This window comes from Hylobates moloch, unplaced genomic scaffold (genome assembly GCF_009828535.3).
Source record: "Hylobates moloch isolate HMO894 unplaced genomic scaffold, HMol_V3 SCAFFOLD_1, whole genome shotgun sequence".
In the NCBI taxonomy this organism is placed as follows: domain Eukaryota; kingdom Metazoa; phylum Chordata; class Mammalia; order Primates; family Hylobatidae; genus Hylobates; species Hylobates moloch.
The window spans coordinates 74,706,306-74,730,687 of record NW_026652276.1 but is presented as its reverse complement, the minus strand read 5'-3'; the positions used below and the strand labels follow the sequence as shown (position 1 = coordinate 74,730,687).

Genomic DNA, 24,382 nt, shown 5'->3' with positions numbered 1-24,382 from the left:
CCTATGTTTATGCAGCCCCTTCCCCCAGAAAATCATATGGAAAAGTATCAGATAAAACAAACTCTCAGCTGGGCAAGGTGGCTCACGCCTGTAATCCCAGCACTTTAGGAGGCCGAGGCAGGAAGATCACCTGAGGTCAGGAGTTGGAGACCAGCCTGGCCAACATGGTGAAACCCCGTCTCTACTAAAAGTACAAAGATTAGCCAGGCGTGGTGGTGCAAGCCTGTAATCCCAGCTACTCGGGAAGCTGAGGCAGGAGAATTGCTTGAACCCAGGAGGTTTCACTGAGCCGAGATCGCATTGTTGCACTCCAGCCTGGGTGACAGAGTGAGACTCCATCTCAAAAAACAAAACAAAACAAAAACAAATTCTCACTCTTCTAAGAAATAGAACTATGCAAGAGGAGAAATCCTTAATATGAATGAGTGAACTGCTATTGAAATAAATGGGGCCAGGCGCAGTGGCTCACACCTGTAATCCCAGCACTCTAGGAGGCCGAGGTGGGCAGATCACAAGGTCAGGAGATCGAGACCCTCCTGGCTAACACCGTGAAACCCCGTCTCTACTAAAAAATACAAAAAATTAGCTGGGCTTGGTGGCGGGTGCCTGTAGTCCCAGCTACTTGGAGAGGCTGAGGCAGGAGAATAGCGTGAACCCAGGAGGCGGAGTTTGCAGTGAGCCGAGATTGTGCCACTGCACTCCAGCCTAGGCAACAGAGCGAGACTCCGTCTCAAAAAAAAAATAAATAAATAAATAAATAAATAAATAAATGGAACAGGATTTGGGGAAGATAAGATCCTCCTTGACACCCTTTAGATTTCACAGATGGGTAACTAGCTACTCAGCTCAGGACGGTGTCTGAGAACCACTCACCATCTGACCCCTGCTAATCTCCACCCGCCCTCCCCCATCCTCCTCCCTATCATCCTATCCTCTTCTTTTACTCAACTAGTCCTGGTACACACCATGCTCTCTCTCATTTTGTGCCCTTGTATATGCTGTTTCCTTTGCCCAGAATGCCTGACCCCCATCCGGATAATTTCTAGCCATCCTTAAAGATTCAACTTGGCTCTCCTTTAGTGGACTTGCCATAGCATCTTCCCCAGGACTCCCTCATTGTTTGACTCTGGCATGGGTGGAGGAGTGAGATTCACATTACGGCCTGTGTGAATGGCACCCTCTGGAGTGGTACTGTGGACAGTTGCAGGACTTAACCTTGTTCTCCCACATTCTGCCCAGCATTCTTCCCCTATGTATTCCAGCAGCCTCCTAACGTAAATTTTTATTCCACCGTTTTATCCATTTACTTGAAACCTTTCCTCCTAGTCTAGCAGTTTCTTAAGGGAGGAATATGGGTTCTGTTTGTTTGTCCAATACTTCACATACAACCAGCACTCAATAAACATTTGATTAATTGGTTGATTGATAGATGCATGGATTAACAAATGAATGAATAAATTCAAGAGTTGAATGAAGGCTTAACCATAGAGATAGAGGATAATAACTTGTGAAATGAACTCTGTAGAGATGAGGAAGGAACAATAAAAAGGAGATCAAAATGTAAAGTGGAAAAATCCTCCATTAATAGCCCGATTACTGGCTCCCAAATATTACCTGACAGGAGCCTCTACCAGGAGAGGCTTTTGGGGAGGCCCTTAACATCTTACTAATAGGTGGCTCACAATGGAGTAGGAAAGCATATGCAAGAGGACAGAGCAATATAATGACAAAAGTAGACTAAGAATCAGATACATAGCCTAGGACAATGGCAGAGAAAGTTTGCTTTCTAGTACCATCTTGGGACTTACTTATAACCTTTTGTAATTGAAATGGAGTCCATGTCTGTATATCCCAAGTTGAGAAGCTCTTTTTGTTTGTTTTTTGAGATGGAGTCTCGCTCTGTCACCCAAGGCTAGAGTGCAGTGGTGCGATCTCGGCTCACTGCAAGCTCTGCCTCCCAGGTTCACGCCATTCTCCTGCCTCAGCCTCCCACGTAGCTGGGACTACAGGCGCCCGCCACTACGCCTGGCTAATTTTTTGTATTTTTAGTAGAGACGGGGTTTCACCACGTTAGCCAGGATGATCTCGATCTCCTGACCTCGTGATCCGCCCGCCTCAGCCTCCCAAACTGCTGGGATTACAGGCTTGAGGCACAGCGCCGGCTGAGAAGCTCTTTTTTTCTATTCCTAGTTTCTCTCACTTCCTTTTGCTTACTGTTTAAAGTTTCAAAACTTGCTGCACATCACGTCCTTCTTTTTATCAGCTTTGGTGCACCTTAGAACAGAAATTTCTCCCGGGAGGACAGGATACAGGAGCCTATATTTAGAAAGTACTTATTATGAGTTGGATGAAGGCCTAACTATGCCTAGAGTCAAACTGCTTGAAGCCATTCAAATATTCATTTAGTTAGAACAGTAACCACACTGAGTTATTGCTGGTCTCATACAGATCATATATTCACAGTCAGCTCTTGGCTTAGACAAGAAGATATATATTGTCTCTGCTGTTCACATCATGTATTTTTATTTCATTATGACTATTGTGCTTAGAAACATGATTTTCAATCTATATTCCCAATTAAATTATTTCTACACAGTCTGTACGTGTAAGCACATAGTTTTCTTTGAAGCAGACTTTGTTAAAATTGGTGTCTATTCTCTACTATCTCTGCCTTCCAGGACTACCACATTCTGCTCTAACAAGAAAGGAAGAAACAATTTTTTACAAGAATGGACTTCATAACCAGGCATATAGGAACTGGCACGAAGTTTTAAAAGTTCTAGAAAGCAGTAGAAGTTCTAGAAAGAATGAAAGTTCCAAAGGAAAACTAAATCTGAACACCAGCTGAAGTCTCCATCACATCTTCATTGGATCTGTGGCCCCCAAACTCAATTGTCCCTCTCATTATACTCATGTTGGGTTTATAGGCAAATGTAACTAGATTAAAAAAAATTAAAAGGGCCAGTATAATTTCATCAAGGGAACACATGGGTGAATTGTTGAAAACCATAAAAAGTGACACCGTTTAGCTCAACTCCAAAATAAATGCTGCCAGCTGTCTGAAAGGTCACTTGGGTGATGGGTTCCATGCTTGAGAGGTCAGCATATCCTCTGCATGAAGTTTCATAGAAAACTAGAATTAGGAGCTAAGAGTTGTGGGAGCCAAAGTCAGGAGAAAAGGAGGAACAGTTGGGAATTACTTCTAAGTCTGAACCAAGAGAGACACAGCATTAGCAGAGATTTTCCAGTGTGATAAACACATAATCAAATAGAGAAAGCAAGGAAATGTTGAGAATCAATTCCTTCACCAGAATCAAGCAAAAAAAAGCTCAGACTCAGAAACTGGAAAAGAGATATGAGGCCATGGGTGAGATTTCCTATCTTGAAAGAAGACTATAGTGCCAGAAAGTATTTCACTGTAAAAAAAAACAAAAAAAAAAAAAAAAAAAAACCTCGTGTGAAGAGGAGGAATTCTTTTTTAAAAATGGCTAATGTTCCACTTACTTCATCTTAATCTAGAATTTATAATCTATGTATTTCTTAATTGGGTATGAATATACATACACAACTTCTATCAAGGAGAGAGGAAAAGGGGAGATGGTTATGACAGGAAGTTTTTGGTACTAATGGAAATGAATGATCATGTGTATTTTAATCCTTGTGGGCAATTCTTATACCCTTGTTATGTTTATTTCAGGATGTAGAATGATGACATAAATCTAAATGACAACTGTACTTTATTGATTTTGCAGAGTTAAGAGGAAGATTTATGAGGCATGGAAACCTCCATCAGATTTGGAAGAAAATAGAGTGAGTGCAGAGGTGACAGCCAGCCAGTGAGGCCCATGGACAATCTCCACCTCATGCTTCTCTATCAAACTTTAAGATTTATTAGTAATATGCTGCCTTTGGAAGATGAAAAGAAACTAGTGCCAAGGAGGCATATTCTTCAATATTTGGAATAGACGTGTTCTCAAGACAATGGCTTCAAAGGTCTCTTGTTTGTATGTTTTGACAGTTGTGTGCTGGGCCAGCGCTCTCTGGTACTTGAGTATAACTCGTCCTACTTCTTCTTACACTGGCTCCAAACCATTCAGCCACCTAACAGTTGCCAGGAAAAACTTCACCTTTGGCAACATAAGAACTCGACCTATCAACCCACATTCTTTTGAATTTCTTATCAACGAGCCCAATAAATGTGAGAAAAACATTCCTTTTCTTGTTATCCTCATCAGCACCACTCACAAGGAATTCGATGCCCGTCAGGCAATCAGAGAGACGTGGGGGGATGAGAACAACTTTAAGGGGATCAAGATAGCCACCCTCTTCCTCCTGGGCAAGAATGCTGATCCGGTTCTCAATCAGATGGTGGAGCAAGAGAGCCAAATCTTCCATGATATCATCGTGGAGGACTTTATTGACTCCTACCATAACCTTACCCTCAAAACATTAATGGGGATGAGATGGGTGGCCACTTTTTGTTCAAAAGCCAAGTATGTCATGAAAACAGACAGTGACATTTTTGTAAACATGGACAATCTTATTTATAAATTACTGAAACCCTCCACCAAGCCACGAAGAAGGTATTTTACTGGCTATGTCATTAATGGAGGACCGATTCGGGACGTCCGCAGTAAGTGGTATATGCCCAGGGATTTGTACCCAGACAGTAACTACCCACCGTTCTGTTCGGGGACTGGCTACATCTTTTCAGCCGATGTGGCTGAACTCATTTACAAGACCTCACTCCACACAAGGCTGCTTCACCTTGAAGACGTATATGTGGGGCTGTGTCTTCGAAAGCTGGGCATACATCCTTTCCAGAACAGCGGCTTCAATCACTGGAAAATGGCCTACAGTTTGTGTAGGTATCGCCGAGTTATCACCGTGCATCAGATCTCTCCAGAAGAAATGCACAGAATCTGGAATGACATGTCAAGCAAGAAACATCTCAGATGTTAGGATTTTTACCAATGTAAATATGTTTCTTTTCTTTTTTTAAGAAATGGGACCTAAGGTGTTGGTATTTTCCAGGTGTCGGGGGAAATGAACTGGTGAAGGGGTTTTGTAAAGTTTTTGCTTCCTGCTATAAGTTCTTTTCTTGGATTACCAATTTATAAATGTTAGACTCTGGTCATAGAAACAGTAAATGAGTTAGAAGGGCCAGATTTCATTCTCAGTCCCAGAGCATTGCTATTTATCTGAAAAAGTGACTTCCAAACAACTCTTAGGATTGACGTACTGTGCGTCTGAGATAAAAATTTGGTTCTGGGAAACTGAAACAGTAATGTGTCATATCATCCCTGCAAAAATTAATACACAAATAGAAACCATTTTCAAAAGCAATTCAGAAAGCATGCACAGTCTGGAAGACACACTAGATGTGATTATTAATATCGTGTGTGTTGTTACATTATATTTTTACATATATTGCCATGTAATGTGTACAGTATTTGCAGTTCCACCAAGAAATGAACTTGGTACCTACAGAGTGGCTGCAGTTAAATAGATGGGAGTTTAAATTTGAGAACCAAACATTCTATGTGTTTGGAAGACAACTCTGCTTGCTCATCCAAGGATTAAATCTGGTCAGCAGGTGGAATGTGTATAAAATGCTACTTAACAAAGTAAACAAAAGATTTTTTTTTCTTTCTTTTTTGTTTTGCTCTTTCAGAACAAACATTAAATGGTGCCTCCAAGGAAACTTTGCCAAATGTAATCTCACCTGCTTCCTTCCAGACAGTGTCGCTAAGTGCATTTCACAGTTTTTGGATCTGGCAGGCATATGTGTCTATGTAGAAAATAAGTTGGTTGGAGGCCAGAGAACAATAAATCACATTAAGAAAATACAAATTTAAGTATGCATTATAATTAACATAAGCTTAGCAATAGTATAAGATGGCCCCCACACACACATTTGCAAAGCGCATGAGAAAATCTTTAAGGGTGTCAATATTATTGAAAGACTTGGCCCTACTTGCTAACATCTGAAAACACCAGAGCATGTTCAGCAGCAATACTGTTATGAGGTATTCTGGGGGCTCTGTGATTGAGGAAGGATGGGGAAGGCCGGGTTCGGGTCCCGTTGATGCCACCATACTTATTGGGCCATATGAGTAGGCATCGTAATCTTGTGCTTCAATGTGTTCATTTATAAAAATGGCTGTAAAAAACACCTACCTCACAGGTGCTGTGAGAGCAAATTGCATTTGCTAAGTATTTTGAGATCCTTAGCTTAAAAGGTGCTACGTAATGCAATGTATCATGCATTATGCTAAATGCTAAAATAATTGCATAATTACAATGATGGTCATCAGTAGCAGTAATATCATCTTAATATAAAATCTGCTTAAATAAAGATCAGCTGTGAACTATCACTGCACCTAATTCTGCCAAGGCTTTGACTTTTCCTTGGCTGTAATTTAGGTGTTTGGGAAAGCTTCCATTTCTCTGCGATTTCTTCTGGTTTCAATGAATAAGTGACTAGGTCATTGTGTTGCCTTGATATCCCAAGGTGCTGAAAGTAGAGGCAGCTGCCTTTCTTTGGGAAGGAACCTCTGGTTGGGGGTATATTACAGTAAATGAAGCATATGCTTTGCAAAATGCATCACGACAACTTAGATCTCAGGAACCACTGAATCTGAATTCTCTCTAAGAACTTTGAGCGCAGGTAAAGCTAGTTCACCTCTTTCAGAAGAAGCAGAATAGGCAGTCAGCAAACCTGCACATTGCACATCTTCTACCATTTATTAGAAAACACCTGTTTGTTCTCATTCAAAGAAAGCCCCACAGCTGAAAGAGTGTACCTTTTTTATTTATTTACTTATTTTTTAACCTGACCCCTGGAGCCCCCCATAGGAGTTGATAGCAAACAGATAGACACAATGAACCAGTGGAAGTCATGGCTTGTTTCTGCAAAACACGATCTCTCATCCCCTGCCCTAAAGGACCCAATATGAGACAAGACTTCCCATCCCCTAACACATCTTCATCTTATGGTCAGCAGGACTGCTGGTTTTGATTAGACAATAGCAATTAGGTAACCTGGGGAAGAGATGGATCAGCACAAGGTGAAGCACCCACCAACCTGCAGCCTCAGCTGCTGTGAGTTTCAATCACTGGGAAAGTCTCACGACTTCTTACTTGGTTTACCTTCGAATTGTGCAGCTGAATCAAGCCTCTGTCTCATACTATTGCCTTGCATCTACCCCATGCTCAGTCAAACCACCTCTGGTGTCAAAAAATTACACATTATAAACATCATATATGTACACCTATGAATCGTTTTATATGTGTGTGCATACATTATGATACAGCCCTAATCTTTAAAAGGGCAAAAATCAGAGAATCGTATGTCTTAAAGAACTATTTCCTTACTTTTTTATGCTAGGTAATGCCCATGTGACAAACATGTAAATACTCATCAAAGACCACGTGTATATATTTTAAAAGCATTTTTTTCTTCTCCCCAACTGTATGTATAGCTAGAATCTGCTTGCTGTGTAACATTTTCTTCTGCATGGAGCTTTTGGTGAAGCAAGGCCATTTGTCCAGTGTTTCAATAGCCTTAAGCATGTTTGCCCTTCGTTTTTTGAATGTTCAAAAAATGTTTAAGTGATCAAGAAAAAGCTCTAACTTTCGACTTTTGTTAATTTTATGACATGACACTGGCCAAAATATTGTTTCAATTACTGTTGAGCCATTCTTATCATTTCCCTGACATAAAATATGCAATGTTATAGACAGTATTCTACCAAGAGTCTCTCAATTTTTACAAAAACTCTTTTTTTCCATTATGCACTGGATAATAATAGTATCAGTGTCTATGTTCTTAAAGTTCCTTTTTTTAATTTACTTTTTGGAAAAAAGTTTCTCTTTGGTGGCTAGTTTAGGTGGCTTTGTGTCTTCTTATATTGGAACAAGTGTCCATTTCAATATATAATATTGTATTTTTAAATAACCAGAATCAACAAAATGAAGATCACTTTTAATTTGGATTCAATTCAGAAGAATAAAACCCCTTTGTGTGACACGATATGGTGAAAATAAACTATTTACAGAGGAGCCAAGGAAGAAGTTTTTCAATCAAATCTCTTCTATCAAAAGACAATGGAATATTTACCTAAAGCATCTGGGATTCATTTTTTACCTTTCCTAATATGTGGGTTTAGTGGGAGAATTGATTATGTCATTTCTTCTGTAAAGGTGAAAATAGTTTTTATAAACAACAAAGTAACTTGTGAATGAAAGAAGTAATTTACTAGAACAACGCTTGTTGATGATAATTGACATTTAGGTATAACGTTATATATGAATGATTGTATTTATGTATTTATTTGTCAAAATTGTACATACTGTTTCGCCAAAAGTAATTGTCTGTAAAAGTGCACTCTCCAGGTTTGTAGTACTATTTAGGGTTACATGGGTTGCCAATCAAGCTGCTAATCAGAATACTATTTTTTGTATCAATGTTATAAAACTAAAAATGACAGACACTGAAGATATCATTACATTTTCTTCACCTTCCTCTTGAAATGTAAACTGTTGACTGAAAGCACGATGCTTATGTACAGGCCCATCTGTCATGAGTAAGATTATGGTTCCATAAAACTGATTTTTTTAAACCATTGGGACAAATAAACAGAAGGAGAACAAATGTGTCACTTCTCTTCTTTTTAGAAAGAATCTCTTTGGTGAGAGGTGTTTGTTAAAAGCTGATGCTCTGCCGTTTACCATTAACCTTTTCCACAGTCTCAATGTAGGTAATAGTTCATGCCATTCAGAGCTCATCCCCAAGAGCACAGTGCAACTTAACAGTCAACACAGAGACTATTCCATCTAGTAAGTAGACCAGTGGCTACTCTGGGATTTAGGAAACAGGGATTCACTTGCCCCTTGGCGGCCTCAAGGAATCATTTTAACCAGCCTCTGTATTAAAGTCTATGGGTTAAACATGCCAACAAATTCCAACTCAGGGGGGCATTCTATTAATAATCTGCTTGACAAATTAGGACATGTTAAATCTAAGGCAAAAATGTCATTCCTGTTTCATCTGCATGTATCCTTTGGAATACTGCATGTTACTTTAGAAGTTTAATTGGATCAGAAAAGATTTATTCAGACATCCTTCACAGCAGCCAAGTAGATGTTGATTGCTGATGCCTGATTGTGTAAGCAAGAGACTGAGAGCTATTTAAGAGACAAAAGTTCCTTTTATTATCAGTCCTGATCTAGCTAAACAGATATTCACTTTTTTGTTTGTTTTCTTTAACTTATTTTAAGTTCAGGGGTGCATGAGCAGAATGTGCAGGTTTATTATATAGGAAATCGTGTGCCATGGTAGTGCGCTGCACAGATCATCCCATCACCTAGGTACTAAGCCCAGCCTCCATTAGCTATTCTTCCTGATGCACCCTCCCCTGAACCCCTCCTGACAGGCTGCAGTATGTCGTTCCCTGCCATGTGCCCATGTGTTCTCATCACTCAGCTCCCACTTATGAGAACATGTGGTGTTTGGTTTTCTGTTCCTGTGTTAGTTTGCTGAGGATAATGGCTGCCAAATTCATTTATGTCCCTGCAAAGGACATGATCTCATTCCTTTTTATGGCTGCATAGTATTCCAGATATTCATTTCTTAATGGAAATTTAACTTTTGATTTACTCCCCATATATCTTGGAGTTCAAAAAGATAAAGTTTATCAGGTGAGTGGAACTATGTGAATAAACAATAAAAACATAAAATATAAAGATTTGTATTCCACATAACTTTTTCAAAGGACCAACATCAAGAGCAGTGATCTAAAAATATAGTCTCCAGGTCGGCACGATGGCTCATGCCTGTAATCCCACTGCTTTGGGAGGCCGAGGTGGTGGGTCACCTGAGGGCTAGGAGTTCAAAACCAGCCTGGCCAACATGGTGAAACCCCGTGTCTACTAAATGTACAAAAATTAGCCGGGCATGGTGGCACACTCCTGTAATCCCAGCTACTTGGGAGGCTGAGGCAGGAAAATCGCTTGAACTGGGAGGCAGGGGTTGCAGTGAGCCAAGATTGCACCACTGCACTCTAGCCTGGGTGACAGAGCAAAACTCTGTCTCAAAAATAAATAAACAAATAAATAAATAAAAGTATAGTCTCCACACCAGGAGCACTAGACTCATCAGAGAACTTGCTAGAAAAGCAAATTCTCAAGTCCCTCCAGAAACTTCAGCGTGTGGCTCAGCAGTCCATTTTAATGAGCCCTCTAGGTAACTCCAATGCCCGCTGGAGCTGAGAACACTGACCCAGAGCAGAGATTGGCAAACTACAGTCTGTGAACTCCATCTGGCCTACTGTCCACAAGCTAGGAGTGGTTCCCATGAACAGCTGCAATGACTTGATGACAGCAGATGCTAACATGGAACTCCAACTAAGCAGGACGTTAGTCCAATAGGAAGAATGCCATTCCTCTCATTAGTAGATGTGTATTACCAATAAACAAAATTGTACTCAGTTATTATTTTGAATTCCATCAATACAAAAACAGGAAATTTATTTTTTCTTTTGTTATATATATATATATATATATATTTTTTTTTTTTTTTTTTTAGATGGAGTCTCCCTCTGTCACCCAGGCTGGAGTGCAGTGGCACAATCTCAGCTTACTGCAAGCTCCGCCTCCCGGGTTCATGCCATTCTCCTGCCTCAGCCTCCTGAGTAGCTGGGACTACAGGCACGCGCGCCACAACGCCCGGCTAATTTTTTGTATTTTTAGTAGAAACGGGGTTTCACCGTGTTAGCCAGGATGGTCTTGATCTGACCTCGTGATCTGCCCATCTCAGCCTCCCAAAGTGCTGGGATTACAGGCGTGAGCTGCTGCGCCTGGCCAGTACTATCATATATTTTCAAGTTTGCTTCTTGACCTGAAAAGCTTAAAATATTTATTGCACTTTATAGGAAAAGTTTGTCAACCTCTGACCTAGAGAAACAGGAAAACATCTGAAAAAGGTGCTACACACAAAATGTTTCCAGTTACGGATGAAGATTATCAGCATTGGAATTGTCTTCCAGGCAGCCAGGAAAATGACAATGTGGTCATGATAATGAATTGCATTAAAAACCAACAGCTGCATATATTTTTGAAATATTTCCTTTTCTCTGAGTAATTTTTAAAAATTATGAAAGCTTGATTCTAATTGTCACAATTACCCACATCTTAATTAATATATTGCTTAAAGATGTGTGCATATTAGACCTAAAAGGGTGGGTTTCATATAGCTTGATTATCATAATTGCAAGTATTCTATTTTCTCATTTACTTAATTGATTGTCATAGATTTCCAGATGAATTCACACTGCTGGGAGAAATTGAATACATTTTTAAGAGAAAAAACAAAAATGAACAAAAACAGAAATGGGGATATTTAAAAGAGCGATGTGCCCCACAATATAATCCATGTGAGCACGAAAAATCGCCCTCGATAAGATCTCCTTACCTCCTTGCTGGTTAAAATGGGCATTTTTGTGAAATGAAAAAGAAATGAATGAAAAAGTGTTATTGATTCAACCACATCAATAATAATGCTGGCTCCACACTCTCTTCAGTCAGAGGTGCCTAGTGCTCAAGAAAATTTTTCCATTTAGTTTACCTTCTAGTATCTATCAGTTTAGTACATTATGTCAAGTATTTGTTAGATCTGTTGCAATGACCTCAGGCTGTACATGGTGAGAAAATGGCAAAAGAGGTGATTTATTCTCTCTCTAGGTTTATTCTAGAGTGTTTACTCAGCAGTGGCTGGCTGATACAGCAGGCTGGGCCGAGTTACGTGTGGGGGTTTGTAATGAAGACTATTTTTCAGCAGAAGTGAAGATGACCTCACCAAGCATAAGGTGAGGGGGAAGAAAGCATCAGAGAATTTCTCCCATTGCAAAACCTTAAATTTTCAGTGCCCATTTTTCTGTTTTGTCATTGTTGTTGCTGAATCCTAACAATAGCCTCATGAGGTAGATGCTGCTCTTAAATTGGCAGATTAGGGAATTGAGGCAACAGAGGCTTGTGTAACTTACAGGGTGAATTCAGGCCCTCTGGCTCTAGAGGCCATGTTCATCACCAACATAGCATTTTGCTTCTCAAAAATAAAGACACATACCACGCCCCACCTCCACACTGCCCCAGGCCCCAGTTCCTGCAGAATTCAGTGTAGCTATTTTAATTTCTTTTTCGGTTTGGAACTTTTGCCCTCTTTTTACTGAGTTATAATTTATATACTTTAAAATTCTCTTTTTTTAAATGTACAGTTCTATGAGTTTTGACAAATGTGTACATTCAGGTGACAACCACCATAATAAGAAATACAACAGTTTTAGTACTTTCCCAAATTTTCTCATGACCCATTGTAATCAGCCCCCTCCCCCAGCCTCTGGTAATCGCTGGTCTCTTTCCAAATTTTTATTTTACTTGAGATTTACATGTTATTTAGTAGTCATCATCTATAATGTTTAATGTATAGAAAAAGTTTCTTCAAATAACCCATCATGACACCTTAGCATCCAACAAGGCAAAAAATAGAAAAGAAGAGAATAAAACAAGAAAACAGAATCCTAAGGAAATGGTTAAGCAACACATAAATACAGATAAAAGATTCAGGAATTTAAAAATAAACCACCATTAATTCAATAAAATCCAAGTCTAATAAATATTAATAAGAAGATGCCAGTCAAAAATCTACCACCTCAGTCACTCGACATTTAGACCAGCTCACTAGGAACTTTAACAGAGCTTCTATCCTTCAGAGCTCACATTTCTGTAGAGAGAACGATCTGTAAGTTCAATTATGCCTTTTTTCCCTCTTGGAAGCAAAGGATCCTCTGGAGAGGTATCCATCCTAGCTAGCTCCTTAAAAAGGCAGGCCCTGTTTACACTCAAGGCTGTGGCTCCACACCTGTCGCAAACTACACTCTGATGAGCTCTCCCTCTGTATCTGCTTGTGCTTTCTGACTTACTGTTGGTTTCTTCAACATATGCTAGTCCAAATTTTCTTTAGGAAAAGATACTTTCACCACTAGAAGCTTCTCTTCAAACTTTATCAATAGAGTCATCTGAGTTAACTTGGAAAGCATGTCATTTACAACAAAATGCCTCTCTGTCCTAGCAAGAGTTGGAGCCATAGGTGGCATAAGTATGGAAGCAAAATAGGATACTGGAGCAGAAAGCACAGGATGAGGGACACGTAGACGCTATAGAAATGCTTCTCAGACTGGCATATGCCAAGTAATTACCTGAGAATCTTGGTAAAATGCAGAATTGTAGTTCTGGAGTCTAACCCACAGTTCTTTCTTGTGAGCTTCCAGGCAATGCTGATGCCTGGTGCATAGACTGTGTTTTGAGTAACAGGGCTCTGGAATTCAAGGCTAGATTCTAGACAGGGTTACTAGTTTTTTGGTTTGCTTGGTTTTGGTTTTGTTTTGAGACAGGGTCTCCGACACCCAGGCTGGAGTGCAGTGACATGATCTTGACCTCCCAGGCTCAGGTGATTCTCCCACCTCAGCCTTCTGAGTAGCTGGGACTGCAGGCTACAGCCACCATGCCCAGCTAATTATTTTGCTTTTTTTTTTTTTTTTTTTTAGAGAGATGGGGTTTCACCATGATGCCCAGGCTGGTCTCAAATCCTCGGCTCAAGTGATCCACCCTCCTAGACCTCCCAAAGTGCTCAGATTATAGGCGTGAGCCACCACACCCAGCCTACGGTTACTAGTATTCAATAAGCGTCTATACCAGAGATGCTTACCATACCAAAGACTTTGCCTATATTACCTCTTTAAATATTCACAAAAACTTGTTGGAAGGGATTATGGATTAAAGTGAGGTTTGAGTCTGTAGTACAATTTTAGGTTAGAAACTCACTCTTTTTATTTCTTGTATGCAGCTTTCTCTAAGACCTTATGGGAGAAGGGTAAGGTCCTAGAGGAAGCAATATATCAAAGAAACAAAAACAACGGGAAGCAAAATACCGCACTATTATTTTGCTGATTCAGTACCCGGTAACCCAATATAGGATTCTATGTTAAAACCAAGTTGGAGCTTATGATGTAGCCAGGTCAAAGTCGGACCTGATGGCTTTATCTTCCCACCAACCACCATTTATAGTATGTGGGCATACTATATAGCACAGAAAGAAGACAGAGAGAAGTATGTAGAGCCAGGCTACAGGGCTTCTGGTACAAGACAATGGAGACAACAGGAACAGAAGGAAAGCAGCAGAAAGAGCCACGCAAGTATGTCATCTCAAGAAACAGCAACCTCACATATGCATAAATGGTGCCAAATTATTGTCATAGGATATGACCATTCAGATTTATAGCCAGGTGCAGTGGCTCACATCTATAATCCCAGCACTTTTGGAGGCCAAAGTGTGTGGATCACTTGAGGTCAAGAGTTCAAGACCAGCCTGGACAACATCGTGAAACCACATCTCTACTAAAAATACAAAATTAGCCACATGTGGTGGTGCACACTTGTGATCCTAGCTACTCATGAGTCTGAGGAAGGAGCATCACTTGAAACCAGGAGGCAGAGGTTTCAGTGAGCCAAGATTCTGCCATTGCACTCCAGCCTGGGTGACAGAGCAAGACTCCATCTCAAAAAAAAAAAAAAAAAAGTTTATAATCTGACTTTTTCAGAGGAACATCATTAGGATGAGAGAAAGGAAGTTTTTTCGTTTTGTTTTGTTTTGTTTTGTTTTTTTGGCATTAATGAGAAACTGAGTGGTCCCTCCCAAACAAGAAATCCAGCATTTATATTATTGTCACCATTTTGGGGTTGAAAAATCCAGGAGTCAGAGAAATCAAGAGACTTTTTCAATGCAAAAAATCAATAACTGGAAAGATACTATTCAAACCCCAGGTATTTTGACTGGAGTCCAGTCTTTTTATTTTCCATTATGTCATATTGCTCTAAATTTTATTTGCAATTCAGAAACAAGTAGGGGCAAACCCTCCCTGGTTTTAAAGGTTAGAATCGGCAATATATCCAAGGTCAAATGAGCAGCCAGTGCTTGAATTAACAGATAAATCTGAAAAGTCAGCAGAAAAAAAATAAGTAATCCCAAGTCCAGATATGCAGCTCAAAGAATATGCAAATAGCTAAGACAACAGGGTCAAAACCTAGGCAAGAGTCAGATAAATAGGTTCAGAACAGGCATCAGGTTTACTTAATATCAAATGGCACAACACAGTGAACCTGATTTTTCAGGCAGAGCTCTCATCCAGGAAACCTTTTAATTACCATGAATTGGGTTGACTACAGGATCCGCAAAGGGAGGGCTGTACCTCTGCTTTGGAATCTAGAAATAACCTAGATCAGAGGTCGCCACAAATAAGTGTTCAACAAGAACACAAAACACACTTTACAGCAGCTTTGCGTGCAGTTTATTTCCAAGACAAAACAAACGAAGAGAAAATGACTCCAAAGTAACAAAGGAGAAGAATCAGCAGCAGAGACAATGAGAATTGAAGGAGACAATGAGCAAGAAGCAGGAAGACCAGGGAAGTAAGAGAGCAGAAGGAACTAATTTAGCGGGAGATGGAAGATGGGGAAAGAGCCACACCTGTTTTCAGATTATGTTGACCAATGTTTCTTTGCTTTTGCCATTGTAAAAATTATCTATCATAAATTTCAATCCACTTTCCATCAAATTCTCTTTCGGTTAGAGTACAAAAAAAGGTAGGGGGAGGTGTTTCCCAGAGGCAGACACCAACCCATATTTTCTCATATTTTCAGCTTAGTTTTTTGTGGCCTGTTTTGCTTTTTTACCTTTTCCTTATTATTATACTCAGTTGGTTCTGATTCCCATTCCATAAACAGTACACTCTTTTGCATTAAATTTTGCAGATGTCCTACTGATTAGATCCCAGAGGTTATACGTGTTTGGATTTCCAAGGGCGTAATAATAAGCAAAATCCCTAATTTAAGTGAAGAAGGAGATTGTTGGAGACCTTTCTCTCTACAACATTAGAAGGCTGTTACAAACTAAAGCAATCTCACTTTAGAGTATAGCTTTAAACTTAGCATTAAAGTCAAAATAATGAGATTCACATTAGGCTTCTGATAAACTGTAAAATCAATTTCAATTGAGAAACTTGTTATTTTGCTTTTATTACCCTTGGGTACATGGCAGAATGTTGATGGAAATCTATGAAGGCATATCCATTCTTTCATTCATTCAGCTGTTCACTCACATATATTCCTTGAAGGTTGACCAGGGACCAGACAGTGTTAGCAGCAAGTGTTATCATATATTTAGGAGGTTATTGTCCAATATTCTTTTCAAAGCTGAAACTTTTTTGTTGTAATATTCAAAATCAGAAATTGCTTCCTAGAATTCCTAACCCGTGAATGTCTTCTCAGATGATGCTTTATGCTAATAGGACTTGTGATCCCAAGTTTACCAAGCCAGAATTGTTTATAACTTGGTTCTTGGAATCAACATTTTTTTTTATTTTATGAATAAACATAATAGATTAGCATATGGGTTAAATTAGTGCCTATTAACCAAAAAAGAAAAACAGTAACACATATTTAGTCCTTTATATTTGGGTCTCCAATTACTAAACCCATTTTCATCAAAGTAAATTGTGTTAGAGATCCAGCCCCAACCAAGAACCAATAGATTCAATTACATTACATGGTGATGTTTTTGTTTCTTCAAACAAATGGAAGATTATACAAAACACTAGACAGGTTTCGTGATTTAAAATAAAAATGCACTTCTGTGAAATTAAGATAAGCATATAGCACAATGAGAAACAGAATTTGTTGAAAAGCTTCGGGTGAGCAGATCTATCTCCGTCACCTATCTGGAGTCAGCCTCTATGTCCAATCTGCACTCACAGCCATGAATGTGCAGCTGAACATGGTTGAAATCTTTAGACCTTTCATCAATTGCCCCAATAGGACTGAGGCGTCTCTCACTTAGCTTTACTGAACTCCACACGAATGCTCAATAAGGGCTTGTTTAAAGTCTTCTCCTGATACAAGGTAGCAGCTCTGTGGTCTGGGATGACCTCCTCACCCCACATCCCCATGTACCCAAATTTCATGACCCAAGTCAAATGCTATTCATTTATGAAATTCTTTATAATTCCAAGAAAGCATCTGTGTGTGGGCACTCATACACTATGACAGTTGTAGGGCTTCTCAATGCATTTGTTGAGGCCCCTTATTCCCTAAATACAAAGTTTACCAGATAAAATGCCAAAGTCACAAAGGTCCCCTGATGTCAATCCTTTGGTGTAAGGGAAGGATTTATTGAATAATTTCCCTTTATGTTTAAAGAGTTGATGAGCTCCTTTGGAATAGATCAAAGCAATGATTAGCAACCTTGGACTTTGTGGACACTACTTATCTTCTTCCAAAATCTACTTTATGCCCCATTTTTCCATCTCAATAATTGGGCTCTCAAGTCTCAGTTGCACAAGTTAGAACTGTGGGAATTCCTCCCACCTGCAACTGGAATCTGCTTCTACCTTACCCACAGCTAGAGTTCATCACGAGGCCCTCTCTTTTTATTGTTATGATTGGTTTTGATTAGTTAGTAGCCTGCTTGCTCATCTCTCTAATCCCACTTTCCCTTCTCCAATCCCTCATCCACACAGCAGCCAGAGAGGCCTTTTTAAAACAAAAACCAGACCACATCATCCCCCCACTTAAAACATTTCATTGATTTTCCAATGTAAAATCAAATACAAAATCCCTAATATGGTCTTGCATCATGGGATCTCTGATGACATCTGGGACCTCATCTCATCCTACCACACCCTGTCCTCATGTTCCAATCACACTGACTCACTTCCATTTCCAGGAACTTGCCCAGCCTTCTCCTTCCTCAGCCCCTACTCTGTTCTGCTTGCATGGTCTTCTCCCTCATGGTTCTACTCCTCCTCAATTTTGAAAACTCTTCCCTGCCATCCACAATCCGGTGGAGGTGTCATTTCTCAGAGAGACTTACCCAGACTCTCCCACTTGAAATTAGTTCCTGTGTCACTCATTTGTGTAGTACCTTATTATATTCCTTTATTGCATGCACCAATATTTATAATTGTCTGTTTATTTTAGTGTTTATTTGTTTAAAGTCTATCTCCCCCGCTAGACCACAATCTCCATGAAGGCAGAGAGACCAGATCTTCTTAGCCCACATTGTATGTTCAGTACCAAACACAGAGTCAGACAAAGAAGGCCCTTGTTGAATAACTAAATTAACTGTTTTCTGTTATTTCAAGAGAAATTCCAAAGTCTCAAACAGTTCTCAAAACGAAGTCAATTTTCTTGCACTCTAATTCTCTTTTTAATTATTCCATTCCTTAAGAGTGATAGGAGAAAAGTTGTAAGTCATGAAATCTAAGTTGTTGGAAGGGCCTTTTGTGTCTTAATTCAACAAATTCAATATCCAGATAATGGCACATCCACCTTTGATTAGTTAACTCCAGATGCAGGGAGCTCATTCCTTCCTAAGGATATGCTTTCCCTTTCTGGGCAGATCACTGGCCTGCTTCTAGCTATTATAAAATAATGTATCGTTTTGACCCTTAATCTTCTTTTTTTCCCATAAACCCCTCCTGTGAACAGGGTCTTTTTCCCTGTTCAAAAGTTCCCCATGTCTGCAGAAAAAGAACAAAGACCAAATGCCTTAACAGAGTTTACCTGGCCATTTAGGAGCTGTCCCCTGCTTTCTTCAAGTCTCTGCCATCCCTCTGTGCTCTGGCCATACTGAATACGTGCTCTATCTCTCCCAGGGCTTTTCACATGTTATCCTCTCTGCTTGGATCTTTTCTCCTCCCTCCTCCCTCTTCCATTCTCCCACTTCTTCACCTGGTATCTGCTTCTCAATCTTTAGTTCTCAGCTCTAAAGACCTTCCTTCTGGAAGCCCTTCCTGACACCCTCTCCACTCATTCTAAGCTACATTCTTTTTCTTTGCTTCCAAAGTACTCAGTCTGTCTAAATCTGATGATCACACTTCAGTTGTTTAACTACCAAATCCAGTACAGCATGCATATATGTACATCTCCTGTAAATGGATTTTTATTTGCTATATTGAGAAAGGATACAGCAAGTTCTTTCCGTGTCCCTTGAAGTCAGTGAGTAAAAAGTTTTTGGTTTATTTTTGCTAGGTTCGTATCACCCATCTTACCCTTCAATGACATCAGCTTCTGAAACAATCCCTGATATGGAACTGATTAACTCTTGCAGGTCTGTTTGGCCTCTCTGTGGGTGGGGAATTGGGGATGGTGATGCTGGAAAAAATCCTATTAAATATAATTACAAATTGCAGTAAGAGATATATATGAAAGCGCTGTGGATGCTATGAAGAGATATGTTTCAGATTAAAGAGTTTGAGGTGGACTCTGAAGAAGTGACATAAAAACAATCAAATTTGGGATCCTACCTGGAGATTCAGGCTGCATGTTGCCCCAGAGGTGTGCAGATCTTTTGGTCTGGACACTATTTTTAAAATATGTGAATTTGACTGCCACCTAATCCCCTCAAAATCTGAATTTCTAGCCTGCATTATAAATTTTATTTTTATTTTTTTTCCATAGGTTATTGGGGAACAGGTGGTGTTTTGCTACATGAGTAAGTTCTTTAGTGGTGATTTACGAGATTTTGGTGCACCCATCACCCGAGCAGTGTACACTGAACCCAGTTTGTAGTTTTCTATCCCTCACCCCCTTCCCACCCTTTCCCCCTGAGTCCCCAAAGTCCACTGTGTCATTTCTGTGCCTTTGCGTACTCATAGCTTAGCTTAGCTCCAACTTATGAGTGAGAACATACGATGTTTGGTTTTCCATTCCTGAGTTACTTCACTTAGAATAATACTCTCCAATCTCATCCAGGTCGCTGTGAATGCCATTAATTCATTCCTTTTTATGGCTAATATACCTTCATATATATATATATCATATCATATACGTATATTATATGTATATCATACATATAAAATATACCTTCATATATATATGAGAAAATCCAAATAACCACAATGAGAAATAAAATGGTAGATATTACAACTGACACAATAGAAATACAAAAAATCATTCAAGTCTACTATGAACACCTTTACACCCATAAGCTAGAAAATCTAGAAGAGAGGAATAAATTCCTGGAAAGATAAACCCTCCTAGCTTAAATCAGGAAGAATTAGATACTCTGAACAGACCAATAACAAGCAGTGAGATTAAAGTGGTAATTAAAAAGTTACCAACAAAAAAAGTCCAGGACCAGACAGAGTCACAGAAGAATTCTACCAGACATTCAAAGAAGAATTGTTACCAATCCTATTGACACTATTCCACAAGATAGAGAAAGAGGAAACCCTCCCTAAATCATTTTTTGAAGATAACATTCTAGAAGATTATATATATATATATATATGTATCTCACAGTTTCTTTATCCACTCCTTCATTGATGGGCATTTGGGTTGGTTCCATGTTTTTGCAATTATGAATTGTGGTGCTATAAACGAGTGTGCAAGTATCTTTTTTGTGTAATGACTTCTTTTCCTCTGGGTAGATACCCAGTAGTGGGATTGCTGCATCAAATAGTGGTTCTGCTTTTAGTTATTTAAGGAATCTCCACACTGTTTTCCATAGTGGCTGTACTAGTTTACATTCCCACCGGCAGTGTAGAAGTGTTCTCTGTTCATCACATCCATGCCAACATCTGCTATTTTTTTGTATTATTATTATTATGGCCATTCTTGCAGGAGTAAGGTGGTATCGCATTGTGGTTTTGGATTTGCATTTCTCTGATCATTAGTGATGTTGAGCAGTTTTTCATGTTTGTTGGTCATTTAGTTATCTTCTTTTGAGAATTGTCTATTCATAGCCTTAGCCCACTTTTTGATGGGGTTATTTTTTTCTTGTTGATTTGTTTGAGTTCATTGCAGATTTTGGATACTAGTCCTTTGTCAGATGTATAGATTGTGGAGATTTTTTCCCATTCTGTGGGTTGTCTGTTTACTCTGCTGACTGCTCCTTTTGCCATGCAAAGACTCTTTAGTTTAATTAAATCCCAGCAATTTATCTTTGTTTTTATCTTTATCTTTTGGGTTCTTGGTCATGAAATCCTTGCCTAAGCCAATGTCTAGAAGGGTTTTTCCAATGTTATCTTCTAGAATTTTTATAGTTTCAGGTCTTAGATTTAAGTCCTTCATCCATCTTGAGTTGATTTTTGTATAAGGTGAGAGATGAGGATCCAGTTTCATTCTCCTACATGTGGCTTGCCAATTATCCCAGCACCATTTGTTAAGAGTGTCTTTTCCCCACTTTATGCTTTTGTTTGCTTTGTTGAAGATCAGTTGGCTGTAAGTATTTGGGTGTATTTCTGTGTTCTCTATTCTGTTCCATTGGTCTATGTGCCTATTTTTTATACCAGTACCATGCTGTTTTGGTGACTATGGCCTTATAGTATAGTTTGTAATCAGGTAGTGTGGTGCCTCCAGAATTGTTCTTTTTGCTTTGTCTTGCTTTGACTATGCAGACTCTTTTTTGGGTCCATATGAATTTTAGGGTTTTTTTTTTTCTAATTCTGTGAAGAAAGATGGTGGTATTTTGACAGGAATTGTGTTGGATTTGTAGATTGCTTTTGTCAGTATGGTCATTTTCACAATATTGATTCTACCCATCCATGATCATGGGATGTGTTTCTATTTGTTTGTGTCATCTATGATTTCTTTCAGCAGTGTTTTGTAGTTTTCCTTGTAGAGGTCTTTCACCTTCTTGGTTAGGTATATTCCTAAGTATTGTATTGTATTGTATTGTATTGTACTGTACTGTATTGTATTTTTATTTGCAGCTATTGTAAAAGGGGTTGAGTTCTTGATTTGATTCTCAGGTTGTTCGCTGTTAGTGTATAGAAGAGCTACTGATTCTTGTACGTTAATTTTGTATCCAGAAACTTTGCTGAATTCTTTTATCAGTTCTGGGAGCTTTCTGGAGGAGTATTTAGGGTTTTCTAGGTAAAGGATCATATCATCAGCCAACAGTGACAGTTTGACTTCCTCTTTACTGATTTGGATGCCCTTTATTTCTTTCTCTTGTCTGATTGCTCTGGCTAGGACTTCTAGAACTATGTTGAAGAGGAGTGGTAAGAGTTGTTCATCAGCAATATCAGTCTGTAGTTTTCTTTTTTTGTTATGTCCTTTCCTGTTTTGGTATTAGGGTGCTACTGGCTTCATAGAATGATTTAGGGAGGGTTTCCTCTTTCTCTATCTTGTGGAATAGTGTCAATAGGATTGCTAACAATTCTTCTTTGAATGTCTGGTAGAATTCTTCTGTGACTCTGGCTGGTCCTGGACTTTTTTTGTTGGTAACTTTATAATTACCACTTTAATCTCACTGCTTGTTATTGGTCTGTTCAGGGTATCTAATTCTTCCTGATTTAAGCTAGGAGGGTTTATCTTTCCAGCAATTTATTCATCTCTTCTAGATTTTCTAGTTTATGCACGTAAAGGTGTTCATAGTAGACTTGAATGATTTTTTTGTATTTCTATTGTGTCCATTGTAATATCTCCCATTTTGTTTCTCATTATTTGGATTTTCTCCCTTTTTTCTTGGTTAATCTTGCTAATGGTCTATCAATTTTATTTATCTTTTCAAAGAACCAGCTTTCTGTTTCATTTGTCTTTTGTATTTATTTTTTGTTTCAATTTCATTTAGTTCTGCTCTGATCTTGGTTATTTCCTTTCTTCTGCTGGTTTTAGGTTTGGTTTGTTCTTGTTTCTCTAGTTCCTTGAGGTCTAACCTTAGATTGTCTGTTAGTGCTTTTTCAGACTTTTGGATGTAGGCGTTTAGGGCTATGAACTTTCCTCTTAGCACTGCCTTTGCTACGTCACAGAGGTGTTGATAGGTTGTGTCACTACTGTTGTTCAGTTCGAAGAATTTTTGATTTCCATGTTGATTTCATTTTTGACACAACAATCACTGAGGAGCAGGATGTTTAATTTCCATGTATTTGCATGTTTTTAAAGGCTCCTTTTGGAGTTGATTTCCAGTTTTATTCCACTGTGGTCTGGGTAGTACTTGATATAATTTCAATTTTCTTAAATTTATTGGGGCTTGTTTTGTGGCCTATCATATGGTCCATCTTGGAGAAAGTTCCATGTGCTGTTGAATAGAATGTATACTCTGTCTTTGTTGGATGGAATGTTCTGTATGTATCTGGATCTGTTAAATCCATTTGTTCTTGGATATATTTTACATCCATTGTTTCTTTGTTGACTTTCTGTCTCAATGATCTGTCTAGTGCTATCAGTGGAATACTGAAGTCCCCCACTATTATTGTGTTGCTGTCTATCTCATTTCTTAGGTCTATTAGTAACTATTTTATAAATTTGGGAGCTCCAGTGTTAGGTGCATATATGTTTAAGATTGTGATATCTTCCTGTTGGATAAGGCCTTTTATCATTATATAATGTCTCTCTTTGTCTTTTTTAACTGCTGTTGCTTTAATGTTTGTTTTGTCTGATATAAGAATAGCTACTCCTTCTCACTTTTGGTGTCCATTTGCATGAAATGCCTTTTTCCACTTTTACCTTAAATTTGTACAAGTCCTTATGTGTTAGGTGAGTCTTTGAAGGCAGCAGATGGTTGGTGAATTCTTATCCATTCTGCAATTCTGTATCTTTTAAGTGAAGGATTTAGGCCATTTGTATCCAATGTCAATAGTGAGATATGAGGTACCATTCCATTCATTGTGCTATTTGTTGCCTGTGTACCTTGGTTTTTTGTTTTTAGTTTTTGTTTTTTAAATTGTACTTTTGTCTTATAGGTCCTGTGAGATTTATGCTTTAGGTTCTGTTTTGATGTGTTTCCAAAATTTGTTTCAGTATTTAGAGCTCCTTTTAGCAGTTTTTGTAGTGGTGGCTTGGTAGTGGTGAATTCTCTCAGCATTTGTTTGTCTGAAAAAGATTGTATCTTTCCTTCATATATGAAGCTTAATTTCACTGGATACAAAATTCTTGGCTGATCATTGTTTTCTTTGAGAAGGCTGAAGATAGGACCCCAATTCCTTCTATCTCGTAGGGTTTCTGCTGAGAAATCTGGTGTTAATCTGATAGGTTTTCCTTTATAGGTTACCTGGTGCTTTTGTCTCAAAGCTCTTAAGATTCTTTCCTTCATCTTAACTTTAGGTAACCTGATTACAATGCGCCTAGGCAATGAACTTTTTGCGATGAATTTCCCAGTTATTCTTGTGCTTCTTGTATTTGAATGTCTAGGTCTCTAGCAAGGCAGGGGGAGTTTTCCTCAATTGTTCCTCCAGATATTTTTTCCAAACTTTTAGATTTATCTTCTTCAGGAACATCGGTTATTCTTAGGTTTGGTTATTTAACATAATCCTAGGCTTCTTGG

The 24,382-nt window shown here is 38.8% G+C and overlaps 1 protein-coding gene and 1 long non-coding RNA gene across 5 annotated transcripts in view; one reads left to right on the top strand and one right to left on the bottom strand.

Annotated features, from left to right (window-relative positions):
- B3GALT1 (beta-1,3-galactosyltransferase 1) overlaps window positions 1-8,304 on the top strand; it is a 594,483-nt gene extending 586,179 nt beyond the window's left edge. For all 4 annotated transcript variants that reach the window (XM_032755483.2, XM_058441454.1, XM_058441462.1 and 1 more), the window contains one exon: window positions 3,753-8,304. In XM_032755483.2, the coding sequence (XP_032611374.1) occupies window positions 3,982-4,962 (981 nt within the window). In that variant the 5' untranslated portion in view covers window positions 3,753-3,981 and the 3' untranslated portion in view covers window positions 4,963-8,304. The remainder of the gene's footprint in view (window positions 1-3,752) is intronic.
- The window catches only part of LOC131383906 (uncharacterized), an 84,796-nt gene that overhangs the window by 49,406 nt on the left and 11,008 nt on the right, over window positions 1-24,382 (bottom strand). The window contains exon 2 of the long non-coding RNA XR_009214307.1: window positions 4,682-4,922. This is a non-coding gene — a long non-coding RNA (uncharacterized LOC131383906). The remainder of the gene's footprint in view (window positions 1-4,681; window positions 4,923-24,382) is intronic.